General features: G+C 42.1%; 1 protein-coding gene and 1 long non-coding RNA gene across 7 annotated transcripts in view; one reads left to right on the plus strand and one right to left on the minus strand.

Annotated features, from left to right (window-relative positions):
- The first annotated feature begins 485 nt into the window (after positions 1-485).
- LOC103794418 (uncharacterized) overlaps positions 486-13,513 on the plus strand; it is an 81,766-nt gene continuing 68,738 nt past the window's right edge. For all 5 annotated transcript variants that reach the window (XR_013520042.1, XR_013520041.1, XR_013520045.1 and 2 more), the window contains exons 1-2: positions 486-626; positions 11,099-11,281. This is a non-coding gene — a long non-coding RNA (uncharacterized LOC103794418). The remainder of the gene's footprint in view (positions 627-11,098; positions 11,282-13,513) is intronic.
- Positions 11,043-13,513, minus strand: part of LOC100393071 (BEN domain-containing protein 5) — a 1,596,666-nt gene continuing 1,594,195 nt past the window's right edge. For both annotated transcript variants that reach the window (XM_078331670.1, XM_078331666.1), the window contains one exon: positions 11,043-11,228. In XM_078331670.1, the coding sequence (XP_078187796.1) occupies positions 11,189-11,228 (40 nt within the window). In that variant the 3' untranslated portion in view covers positions 11,043-11,188. The remainder of the gene's footprint in view (positions 11,229-13,513) is intronic.

A 13,513-nucleotide genomic window follows, 5' to 3' on the forward strand; every position in this document is an offset into this window, starting at 1 on the left:
TAGGAATTCTTTCTCAGAATGTGACTGTTTATTCTTTTACATATTGCCTAACAGGCAATTACGCTATTAAGGCTGCGTTTTGTTGCTAAATACATTAATTGAAATGTAAATTAAATGTAAATCAGCTAATTAAATTGATATGTAATGAACTTGTCAGGCGGGCCTCTCTGATCAGATGCATTTCACTAATAAACAAGCATTGCAGCCAGCCCAATACGCACCAAGGCGAAAGGGTGCCTGAGCTGTTTCCCATCTGACACTCCAGTGAAGATGGGAGGGTCTGTATTACCCAGAACGTCAGGAAGAAAGGGGAATATTTTGGCCAGGCCCTTGGAAACAGGCTTTCCTTCTGATACCTTTATGGGCCTTGTTTTTGTTTTTACAGACGCAATGCTTTCAGATGCAAAAGCTAGAAAATCCAACTTAAATTGGGTCATGTAAATGAAACATCCAAAAGTAGGAGGAGCTTTGGGCGTGGCTCCTTCGGAGATGCAGCGCCATTGCTCTCTAATTTCCCGGGGCTGTGCACTCCTCCCTGCGTTGCCTTCATCTTTAGGTTGGTGTCTTATGGACTGCAGGCTTTATCACACAGAGGAGGAGCAGGACACTTTCTACAATCACTGAAGGTAAGGCTTGAGGCTTGTGCCAACTGAACCAGGGCAGCGTTTGCCGCTGGCATGCACTGGTACAGCTGAACGAACCAGTTGTTAAAATAGTGAGACATTTTAATACAGTTGCCAAGTAGCTACTATAGTACCCAGTGACTACTGGATATGAAAATGTCTCCTTCCTACACTGGCGTCTTTAGCTCCTCACCCAGAACCCCGCAGACCACTTTATGCTTCAGCAAGGAAAGGATTAATGCTTGGTGTAAGAGGGGCCTTCAGAACCCTGCTCTGGTGCCATGGCTACTCCCTACCTTGATTGGTTGGGGGCCTTGTTATGCTGGTTGTTAAGTATTCTGAAAATGTTCTCAGTATTAGATCACTCCTAAACCAATCTCTAGGGTTATGGGAATCCCATTTACTGATTAGCTACACTTCCGAATTTATACTTTGGCAAGGGAGAAGACTTTTTCTTTGTGATTCTAGACTCCAGTCTAGGAGAGTGATCCTCAAACTTGATGTGCATCAGAATCCCCTGGAGGGCTTGTTAAATCATGGATTGCTGAGCTCCATGACCACAGTTGCTGATTCAGGGCTGGGTCCTAAGCCTTTACATTACTATCAGCGTCAGGTGATGCCGAAGCTGCTGGATAGCAGATGCACCTGACAGAGCAATAGCTTAAGCATAACCCGAGAATGACCCCGGGGCCTAAGAAGAATGTGTGTTCAGAGTACTGAGCTAAGGAATCTAGGAGGGCCCAACCCAGAGTTTCACTTGCTATCTATGAAGGACGTTTGAACACATAGCCCATCCCTTGGAATACAGGTCGTGCAGGGGATTGAGGCCCTTTGTTTTGGGTTAGAAGAAGGTTGCCAGGTACAGGTTGCTAGCAGGAGGGTACTGTATTAGGGTTCTCTAGAGGGGCAGAACTAATGGAGTGTGTTTGTGTGTGTTGTTTATTAAGTATTAACTCACACAATCGCAGGGTCCCACAATAGGCCGTCTGCAGGCTGAGAAGGAGAGCCAGTCCCAGTTTCAAAACTGAACTTGGAGTCCAGTGTTGGAGGGCAGGAAACATCCAGCATGTGAGGAAGATGTAGCCGGCAGGGGCTAGGGCAGGCTCTCTTTTCACATTTTCCTGCCTGCTTATATTCTAGCCAGACTGGCAGCTGATTAGATTCTGCCCACCCAGATTAAGGGTGGGTCTGCCTTTCCCAGCCCACTGACTCAAATATTAATCTCCTTTGGCAACACCCTCACAGGTATACCCAGGATCGATACTTTGTATCCTTGAATCCAATCAAGTTAACTCTCAGTATTAACCATCACAGGTACTAAGTGAAAATGCTATATAAACTGCATGTGTTTTACAAATGGTAGTGGTTCTCCTCTCCAGGCTGCCACTACTAGACTATCCCTGTATGTAAGTCCCCCTAATAAACTCTATGTCTCATTCACTGGGTCTGGACCTTTTTGACACAGTGCTACCCCTACTTACTCCATAACAGCTGCAAGACTGGAGACCACACTTTGAGAACCACTGCTCTAGAGTATTTTCTGTCCTTGGGAAAATCAAGAACATTGTAATTGCAACAGTTTTCTGTGTTGAGTAGTTCAGATAAGGAACCTAGTTGAGAAAGGCAGCTCTAGGCCAGGGACCTGCAAATTGCAGGTCATGGGCCAAATCCAGCCTGTCACATGTTTTTGTAAATAAAGTGGTTTGGGAACACAGAAATGTTCATTTGTGTATAGATTATCTATAGTTTCTTTCATGCTACTTTGGCAAGGTTGAGTAATTGGGAAAGAGATATAATGGCATGCAAAGCCTAAGATATTTACCAACTGGGTCTTTCAGAAAAAATTTGCCAACCCCTATTCTCAACTAATCAAGGTCCACCTCTGGAATTGAAAGTGAAGTTAAATCTCATCCATCAGCCTAGCCTACACAACTGAAGATGAGAAGAGTAGATGGGAAAAAATGAACCATGTCCACCATAGTCCTCATCTATTAAATCAGTGTAATAATCCCTGCTCTAAAGAAGTTCTATTGTTTTGCAGTCAAAGTACCAGCTACAATGAGTAGTAGCAGAAGCAAACAAAAATATTTAGCATCAAGGATGTGGATATGAGACATAGCAAGATTTGTCTTAGTACAGTTCCCTTAGGTTACGCCAGAGACCAATAGACCCACAGACTGAACTCTGTCAAGTCTAAAATTCTAAGAAGTCTTCAAGGTATGGGGAACCTAAGAGCTTCCCCCAGCCTACTTTTTTTTTGGCCAGTGAGGCACAAATGGATCTTATTAACACAAAAAGATGTATCTGAAAACATTCATTCATTCATTCATTCATTCATTTAAAAAATATTGGCTGAGCACCTACAACAAGTAAAAACTGTTCAAGGGACCAGGGATTTAGCAGTGAACAAAATCATTCTGCATAAAGTTTACCAGTTGTTAAGGCTTACTCATGCCCACAAAGCCTCCAATCAGTCTTTTAGTGATCACCCTTTAATTCTGACACATCTTTATAAAGAAATAGAACACGCCCAGCATCCTAGGACTATTCCCCAGCACCTCCTGTCCCTTTGATGCATTTCATCTACCTCTTCCCTCTCCTTATAGGTAACTGCTATTCTTTTACGAAATCGTTCTCTTGCTTTGTTTTATACCTTTATCTCCTAAGCATGCCAACATAAATGATTTAGCCTAGTTTTCTCTGTTTTGAATTTAATGTAAATTTAATCACACATGATGTACTTTTTATGTCTTGCTTTCAATCAGCAATACATTAAGATTCGTTCATATTATTGTGAGTAGCAACATTATTAATGTTGAGTAGCATTTCATCATGTGGATATACCACATTTTACCTTTTCATTGTACAGTCGGTGGACATTTGGGTCATTCCCATCTTCAGGTTATTGTAAACAATGCTACTGTAAGCATGCTTGCGCGTGCCTCCCACTGGACTTGGGCATACGTTTCTCTAGAATATATGCCCAGGAGTGGAATTGTTGGGTCACAGGGGAAGAGTATTATCAACTGAATTGTATAATGCCAAATTATTTTTCAAAATCATGTCAACTGATATACTTAGCAATGGAAGAGAGTTTCCATTCCATACTCTTGCCAACACTTGGTAGTATCAGACTTTTAAATTCTTGCTAATCTGATGTTATTAAAATGTAACTTAATTGGAATTTGGTAAGGACACATAACCTGAAACCTACCCTCTTAACAAATTCCTAAGCGTACATAATTTATTGTTGACTATAGATACAATGCTGTACAGCCAATCTCCAGAGTTTATTCATCTTGCTTAACTGGAAATTTATGCCCACCGATTAATCATTCCCCACCCCCTCCTCCTCACATCTCTGGCAACCACTCTTTCATTCTATGAATTTCACTATTTTAGATACATAAGAGGAATTCTGTAGTATTTAGTTTTCTGTAACTGGCATGTTTCACTTAGAGTAATGTCCTCAAGGTTCATCCATGTTGTTGCATATTGCAGAATTTTCTTCCTTTCTGAAGGCTAAAGAGTATTTCATTGTATATATTACCACATTTCCATTTTCATTCATCTGTCAATGGACATTTAGGTTGTTTCCATGTCATGGCTACTGCAAATAGTGCTGCAATGAACATAAGAGTGCTAACAGCTCTTTGAGATCCTGATTTCAGTTCCTTCAGATAATTACCCAGAAAAGGAATTGCTGGATCATATAGTAGTTCCATTTTAACTTTTTTTAGTAACCTCCATGTTGTTTTTCATAACAGCTGCACAATTTTGCATTCTCACCAAGAGTGTACAAATGTTTCAGTGTCTCTATATCCTCACCAACATTTGTTGCCTTTATTTTTTAAATTTTTTGATTTTGTATTTACTTTTTGAGATGAAGTCTCACTCTGTCACCCAGGCTGGAGTGCAATGGCTTGATCTTGGTTCACTGAAAATCTTCTGCCTCCCAGGTTCAAGCAATTCTCCTGCCTTATCCTCCCGAGTGGCTGGGATTACAGGAATCCGCCACCATGCCCAGCTAATTCTTGTATTTTTAGCAGAGATGGAGTTTCACCATGTTGGCCAGGCTGGTCTTAAACTCCTGACCTCAGGTGATCCACCCACCTCAGCCTCCCAAAGTGCTGGGATTACATGCGTGAGCCACTGAGCCCAGCCTCACTTGTTGCCTTTATGTCATGTGGTCTTAATTTGCATTTCCCCAATTGCAAATCAGGTTGAACACCTTTTTATATGAGTTTTGACCATTTAGGTCTTTATATCACTTGTCTACAGACCTTTCGTGCAGGACATCTTTCAGTTGCACCTCCAGATCCATTCACAACTTCTTTCCTCTGCCTTTTGTCCTCGGAGGCTGACCCAAATGGATTACAGACAGGGGATCCTTGACCTCTAACTTCAGCACTTGTTGAGCACTGAAGGGAGGACGGGAAGGGAGATTGGGGTATTTAGTCCACCACCTTCCTCTTTGCGGAATCAGAAGGGCTGACTGTCCTTTGACCACAGTTCTTGGAAGGAAGCTCTCTGCAACAGCTCTTTGTGCTTCTGGATTCTAGGAACTGTTATGTCTCCTTGTCCTTTCAGACCTAGAAGAGTAACTGTGGTCTCCCTATACCCTACTCTCAACCTTGTAATTTATGTTTGTAAAACTCTCCACAAATTTATCAATATGAGTGTGCCATCTGTTTCCACAACACAGTTGATTACTATTTTCTAATGAATTTTCAGGAGTTATTTATTGTGTTTTGGATACTCTTCTTTGTTGGTTATATGGGTACAAATATCTTCTCCCACTCAAATCACTTTTTTCCTTTTTTTTTTTTGAGACAGGATCTTTCAGTGTTACCCAGGCTTGAGTGCAGTGGTGTGATTTCAACTTACTGCAAACTCTGCCTCTGGGGCTCAGACGATCCTCCCACCTCAGCCTCTCCAGTAGCTGGATGACAGGCATGGGCCATCACACCCACCTAAATTTTTGTATTTTTTATAGAGACAAGATTTCACCCTGTTGCCCAGCCTGGTCTTAAACTCCTGGGCTCAAGCAATCACCTGCCTTGCCCTCCTAACTTGCTGGGATTACAGGCTTGAGCCATTGTGCCCAGCCTCAAATCACGTTCTTAATAGCAACTTAACATTTTATTATTATAAAATAAAACACATATACAGGAAAGCGCATGAAACAAAGGTACAGTTGAGTGGATTATTGAATTAAGGCAAACAGCCCTATAAATTTCCTTATAATGTCTTTGTGGTTTTTGTATCAGGATAATATTAATGGCCACATAGAATAATTGGGAAGTGTTATCTCCTCCTCTATTTTCTGAAGAATTGGTGAAGAATTAGTATTATTTCTTATATAAATGTTTGATAGAACTTGCCAGTGAAGCCATTCTGGCCTGGAATATTTGTTGGCAAGTTTTTAACATCCCATTTCTTTAATAGATATAGAACTATTTGGGTGATCTAATTCTTGAGTGAACTTTGGTGAGTAAGCTTTTGGTTTGCATGTTTTATGACATTTTTGGATTTTGTCTAAGTTGTAAAATTTATTGGAATGAATTGGTTCATAATATTTCCTTATTATCCTTTATAATCTCTAGGAGCTGCATTTATGTCTCCCTTTTTATTCCTCATATTAGTAATTTCTAATGTCTCACTTTTAATTTTTCTGGTGAGTCTAATCAGAGGTTCCTTGATTTTATCAATTCTTTTCAAAGGACCATTTGGGTCAGCCTCTGAGGACAAAAGGCAGAGGAAAGCTGTGAATGGAAAATTAATAGAAGATGGCCAGTTCATCTTCAACAGGAAAGAACATAGAGGTGGGCAGATAGATAAACATGATTTTGCAGTCAGACAGACCAGGTTCAATTCTCTAGCTTATCTTGACCTTTAAGTGTGAATTTAGGTGAGAGGGCTGCAGCAGTGACTTCCCATCTGGAACGACGTTGGTGTGAACAGCCCACGTTGGCTCCCTTCAGGATCTGCATATTTAATAAATACATCAACTGGCATCTTTGTCATTATTACTTTAATGCAGCTCATCAGGAGCTTAGCATTGAGGAGCCCTTGAATTTGAAGCTTATGGAGCAATTAAACTCCCTCCTGGGAGAATACAGACCTGGAGACTGTCAGTGCATAGAGATGAGCAATCGTGTCTTTGTCTCCCTCTTGCCAGAAAAATGGAATGCTCCAAAGTTCATCAAGACCTTATACTGTATTTCAATGAACCACGTGTACCTTGCATACTATGTAATTAATTTAGAAAACTGCTCGTCTCATAAACTCTGGGAACCGGCCCATCTTCTATTAATTTTTTCTAATTAGCTATCATCAGGAAAGCACTGAATGTCTGCCTGATGTGATTCCTACCCACCTGATGGGAACTGTCAATAATAATGCTGAACAAATAATTCAAGTGCTGACACACCCATTCTGTTGTCTCAGCACAGTGCTTTGAGTCAAATATGGCAGATAGCATTGTCTCCATCAGATCCTGGAGCTCTGAAGATGAGCTGACTTGCCCAAGGCCACAGGGAGGTTTCATTTCTCTACAAAGCTGGATCATTAAGGGCATGGACTCGAGTTGGGCACATCTGCGGTCACATCCCAGCTCTGACAGTTACTAGCTATTGGCTGCAACACTCCTCTCAGTGCCCACCTTACCCTCACCACTGTAGGAAGTCCTGCCAACTTCTGACTGCCATCACCTTCATTTATGTCACTGCCAGAGCCTGCTTTGCCCCACTCACCCCCTGCCCGCCCCTTCTCTGCAGCAGGCAGAAGTGACAGGAAATTGATACCCCTTAGAACCACCTCAACCAAGACTGACTGGAGTTGGTAAAAAATATTCAGCTCCCTCATCCCTCATGCAAGATAATTCGAAGATATGAGTTCTACACTGGCTTCCAGAGTCTCCCGTAAGATTAAGTTTTGGTCCATCTTTGATGGTAATTTGCTTGATAATGAACATTTCATTGGCTGCCCTCCCTTTCGTGTCTCATGTTCCCATTTCTCTACTAGTTTTTCTTGAGATCTCTTCTTTAACCCCTTGCACTTAAGTCCTTATTCAAGGTCTGCTCCTGGGAAACCAAACTAAGACGGTGACCTTTGACAAATTATTGAACTCCTCTCTGATTCTCAGTTTTCTAATCTGTAAAAAGAAAATACCTCACAGGCTTGCAGGGAAGTTTAAAGGAAATACTGCAAATAAAGAATTTTGTGCCAGGCGTGGTGGCTCACACCTGTAATCCCAGCACTCTGGGAGGCCGAGGTGGGTGGATCACGAGGTCAAGAGATCGAGACCATCCTGGTCAACATGGTGAAACCCTGTCTCTATTAAAAATACAAAAAATTAGCTGGGCATGGTGGCGTATGCCTGTAATCCCAGCTACTCAGGAGGCTGAGGCAGGAGAATTGCCTGAACCCAGGAGGCGGAGGTTGCGGTGAGCCGAGATCCTGCCATTGCACTCCAGCCTGGGTAACAAGAGCGAAACTCCGTCTCAAAAAAAAAAAAAAAAGAATTTTGCTCTGTTCTATTCATAGCAGCATAATTTATAATAGCAAAAAATGAGAAATGGTCTAAATATCCAACAAAAGGGAAATGGGTGAACAAATTATGTTTTATCTGAATGATATATTAATCAGTAAAAATTAATTTTTTTCAAAGAATATTCAATGGCATGTAGAAATGTACATGAGAATTCTACATTATATAACTCAGCTGGGGACCCCAATGACAAAAAGTGTCTAAAGCTATAAAATTACTTCAACTTTGTTAAAAATATACTAAAGGCCGGGCGTGGTGGCTCACGCCTATAATCCCAGCACTTTGGGAGGCCGAGGCGGGTGGATCACGAGGTCAACAGATCGAGACCATTGTGGTCAACGAGGTGAAACCTCATCTCTACTAAAAATACAAAAATTAGCTGGGCATGGTGGCGCGTGCCTGTTATCCCAGCTACTCGGGAGGGTGAGGAAGGAGAATTGCCTGAACCCAGAAGGCGGAGGTTGAGGTGAGCCGAGATCGTGCCATTGCACTCTGGGTAACAACAGCAAAACTCCGTCTCAAAAAAAAAACTAAAAATACATAAAAATTTATCTCTTGGTGTTGATGGGTTAGTTTATGCTTTTTTCTATAGTTCAAATTTCAAAATTTTCCAAATAGCATTTAGTTTATAATAAAGGAAATGTTATTTGTAGAAATTGGTCTTAACTTCAAGATTTTAGCTATCATAAAAAATAAAGGTATCTAAATACAGCATAAGCCAGGCACAGTGGCTCATGCCTGTAATCCCAGCACTTTTGGAGGCTGAGGTGGGCAGATTACAAGGTTGGGGGTTCGAGACCAGCCTGACCAACATGGTGAAAGCTGGTCTCTACTTAAAAATATAAAAATTAGCTTGGTGTGGTTATGCACACCTGTAATCCCAGCTACTTGGGAGGCTGAGGCAGGAGAATTGCTTGAACCTGGGAGGCAGAGGTTGAGGTGAGCAGAGAGTGAGCTATTGCACTCCAGCTGGGCAACAGAGTGAGACTGTCTCAAAAAAAAATACACATAAAATCTCAAACATTTCATTTTTATTTTCCTTTTTCCTGGTCAATTGTACTAATTGTTAAAAGAAAATTCAGCTTTCATGCAATATCAGAGTTGGTAGTAAGTAAGGGCAAGGCTTTGCAAAGAGGAGTATCTAAATCTGAGGTTCTTTGAGTCCTGGCGTCAGGCTTCTGGTCTTCCTGGGAGCTTCCTTTTTCTGATCCCAGTTCAGATGCTCTTGTGGCTCCTATCTGTGGTGTTGATTCCAAGCTGGAGTGCCAGGTCAGACCAAGTCAGTCAACAGGCCCAGCTCTGATGGGCCCTTGACCCAGGTCACTTGATCCAATCCTAGATTCATTTCTTCTGAGGGCTTCTTGACTTACCTGCCCATGCCCCATGTTGATTACCCTATACATCAAAGTCCATCCGCATCCAACCTCCATTCACCACTCCCCATTTGTACGTAGAAATGATTCTTACAAAGGAGAAAGTCCATCTGCACATCCGTATGCCCATCCATCCATCTATCCCTTCTTTCACTCAGCAAATAATCACTGCATACTTAACTCTGTGCAGGCACTATGCTGAATTCTTGGGATCAGAGTTGACTCGGACACTGTTTCTACCAAGTTTCCCAGGCATGGAATAGAAAAGACAAGGCACTCATGCTCACTGACCTTCCCAAGCCCCTGTACACCAAACACTTGTGCTGCCTGCCCTACATCTCCTCAGCCCACCTGACTTAGTACAGCATGATGGATGGTTCCATGCACCTGGTCAGCATCCCTCAACAAGTGGATCTCAGCTCCCTCAAGGATCAGCTTTGCAGAAGAGCAAGGGTGAATTCACATCCAAGGGGGCAGTCTTCAACTCTGAAGAGAGTTTTTAAATCCTTACCTAGAAAGTCCTGAGAGGGATTGAGGCCCCTTTCTTCTTAGTGATAATTAGCTCTTTAACACACCCTTCCTGTTTTTCTCCCTGTTGGTCTCTCTTTTGCCTCTCCCTTACCGCTGCTTCTTGGTATTACCAAGTGTCTAAAGCTATAAATGGTATTACCAAGAAGGAGCGGTAAGGGGGGCGGGGGGAGGTGGAGGAGGAGGAGGAGATGATGATGATGGAGATGGAGATGATTATTAGCAGTAGCAGCAATAGCCACAATAGTAGTGGTAGCAGCAGCAGTAGTAGCATTAGATTAGCAGTACCAGCAAACTACTTGTTCTCAGTTCCTTGTCCCAGTCTCTGCTTTTGGAAGAACCCACACTAAGATACCATGGTAACCCTGACTAATGAATGAATGCGTGCTGATATTATAGCGAAAAGAGAGAAGACACTCTTGGAGATGGACAACTGACCAGCTGATGTTGATAAAGACACTGTTACGTTATTAATTATAATGAGGGACAACATTATCCATTTATAATATATGCCAGGGTGTTGGTTTGACTGACTTAGGAATACTAAACATAAGAGTAATGTGGATGTAACTGGGAACAATACTTGCCCTCTATGGGACACTTGCATTTGCTATGGTCTTTATTTATATCTTCTCATCATCCACCCTTCACAACCTTCCTGTAACCCAGACATCAATTAGTCCCATTTTAAAAGTGAGTAAACAGTTTCATAGGGATGGCACAAGGACACATTGTGGCAGAGCAGGACTCTCAGTTTGATCTATCAGACATCAGAGTCCAGAATCCTATGCCCGCATCTCTACATGAATCTTACAACATCCAGTCAGGGGCCCAATTCTCCAGCTGCTTGACAAGCAACTTATAAGGCACACCCTCGAAATCAGGGTATGCTGTCTCATGAGGTCTAGGTCAGCCATAGCAGGCCTGTGCAGGGAAGGCATAGTAAATAAGGCATGGTATTTAGTATTCACTGTTAACCAGCACTTAAGATAAAACATTGCTTTATTTATTCTGTTTGGCAGCTCCAGTGTGCTCCGTGGTGCCTACTGCACGTGATGTTAATTAGGTCTGCAGCACTGCATCTTGTCTGCAAGGTTCACGACGTCACCGGCTCATCTCACCTCTCCGGAGGTCTCTGGTTCAGCATCAGGTCTGAGGATAGAAAGAATCTTTGGAAGGCAGGAATCTCCACTAGCGTTGCTGAAGTAAGTATGAAACTTCACTACCTAGTCATCATTTGCAAGCATTAGGGTCTAGCAACCTGAAATGCATTCCAGGGTCAGTGTGAGATCATTTTTAGGGTAGGCAAGTGGATTGAGGTTGGTGTTCCTAAAGACCCAAAATGGCAGAACTGGAGGAGCCTTAGTGATCACCGACCTCAACAGATTCCATTTTATAGATGGGGAAACAGGCTTAGAGAGGGAGAGTGACTTTTCTAAAGTTATGTAAGTGCTAGGAGCAGATTGAGCTTAGATTCCAGATCTCTCTGCTTCCAGTTAAGGCTCTTTCTAATGGATCATTTCTAGGCCTCTGTTCCTGCTCCTGATGTCCTCACTTGTTACCACCTGCTTCCTTTTTTATGGCTATAGAATGGATGTATGCAAAGTGCTACCTCTAGTAGGAACTCAGAGAATGCTAGCTTTTTCTCCCCACTACATTCTCTTTCCCTGAAATTCCTTAAAGTAATCCTGGGATTTAGAAAGAGCAATCATTCTCAATTTGATTCTGTGGGTGAGGAATTTGAGGTTCAAAGAGGGAAAATGACAGCAGCTGAATTAGGCTTAAATCCAGGCGTCTGGGATAGTACTCTTTCAAACAAACCACATGGCCTCCCTCAGGATAAATGAATAAAAGAAAGAATATTAAACTTAGAAAAGAATGAACCAAGGCATGTATGACAAATAGGCTTAATGTTTGAAAGTCCCCACCCCATGTATTTGCTTTTCAGTAAAGGCAAAGTCTCAAGCTCTGTGGAGCTGCTCTTTGGGCCACAGCAATGAAGTACAGTCATGCGTTGCTTAATAACGGGATGTATTCTTAGAAATGCATTGTTAGGTGATTTCCTTGTTATGTGAACATCATAGGATGTACTTATGCAAATCTAAATGGTACGGCCTACTACACACATAGGCTACATGGTACAACCTATGGCTCCTAGGCTACAAACCTGTCCAGCATGTTATTCTACTGAATACTGTTGACGGTTATAACACAGTGCTTGCACTTGTGTATCTAAAAATATCTAAACATAGAAAAGATACAATAAAAATACAGCATTATAATCTTATAATGGGACCACTGTCATTCATACAGTCTGTCATTGGCTGAAACATTGTTAGGTGATGCATGACTGTATTTGCTTCGCAGCTGTGTACCCTTCACTTTTGACAACCACCTGGTATTCGACCTATTTTAGAGCAGGCCCTCAGTGTGTGCTTCTGAAATTGAACAGAAACAACCCCCCTGGGACCATGGAATTTTAGCTCCAGGAGCACTTTGGAAAGGTATTAGAGGTATTAAAGAGAACTGCCTCTCCCTTCTTTATAACACCACATGAGCAGTCTTTTTCACCTTTAGTCAAGGCTGATCTAAAGAAAAAAAGAAAATAGGAAAACAGGAACACAAAGCTGAAATACAGAAAAGAGACCTAAACGCAAGATCACCTGGAGATAGAGTCTGAAAAGGGGGCTCCTGGTGCCCTCTCACCCCAGAGGGACTGGCTTGGCTGAAATCAGCCAGGATCAGCTTTCACTGGAACTGAGAAGGAGGAAAGATGGCCCTGACATCATGCTGAGCACAGTCCCTGGGAGGCTAGGGCAGAGGGGTGATCCATTAATATGGATGAAATGTCAAGAAAGTAGACAGAATTTCAAACAGCAGCTTAACCCGGGACCTCTGACTATGAGTAGATATATAAAAATCTGCTTAGACTTGACAATGTCCTGTCATCTAATATTCAGCGGAAACATTCACAACTGAACAAACTCATGCATTTTCACACACAAATATAAAGAAGTTATTCACATAAGATGTGCACATAATGGTAGTACACACACATACATGCAAATACATCATAGTCAGTTTCTCTCTTTCACCTGTCCCAGTCTCTCCGCAGCTTTCTCCTTTGTTTTCTTTTCTTTCCTATGGATGCTATTAGCCTAAAGTCTGACAACGTCCTATATTGGCAGCCTATAAGGTAGGTTTGCTCCACTTTATCCAGAAGTTTCAGGGTTGCTTTTAAGTGTGAACTTCTGGAGGGAGAGAGAAAAGGAGGGGTGTCAGCATCACAAAAATTAGAGGTATTAAAGAGAACTGCCTCTCCCTTCTTTATAACACCACATGAGCAGTCTTTTTCAACCTTTAGTCAAGGCTGATCTGAAGAAAAAAAGAAAAGAGGAAAACAGGAACACAAAGCTGAAATACAGAAAAGAGACCTA

This window comes from Callithrix jacchus, chromosome 7 (assembly GCF_049354715.1).
Source record: "Callithrix jacchus isolate 240 chromosome 7, calJac240_pri, whole genome shotgun sequence".
NCBI classification, from domain to species: domain Eukaryota; kingdom Metazoa; phylum Chordata; class Mammalia; order Primates; family Cebidae; genus Callithrix; species Callithrix jacchus.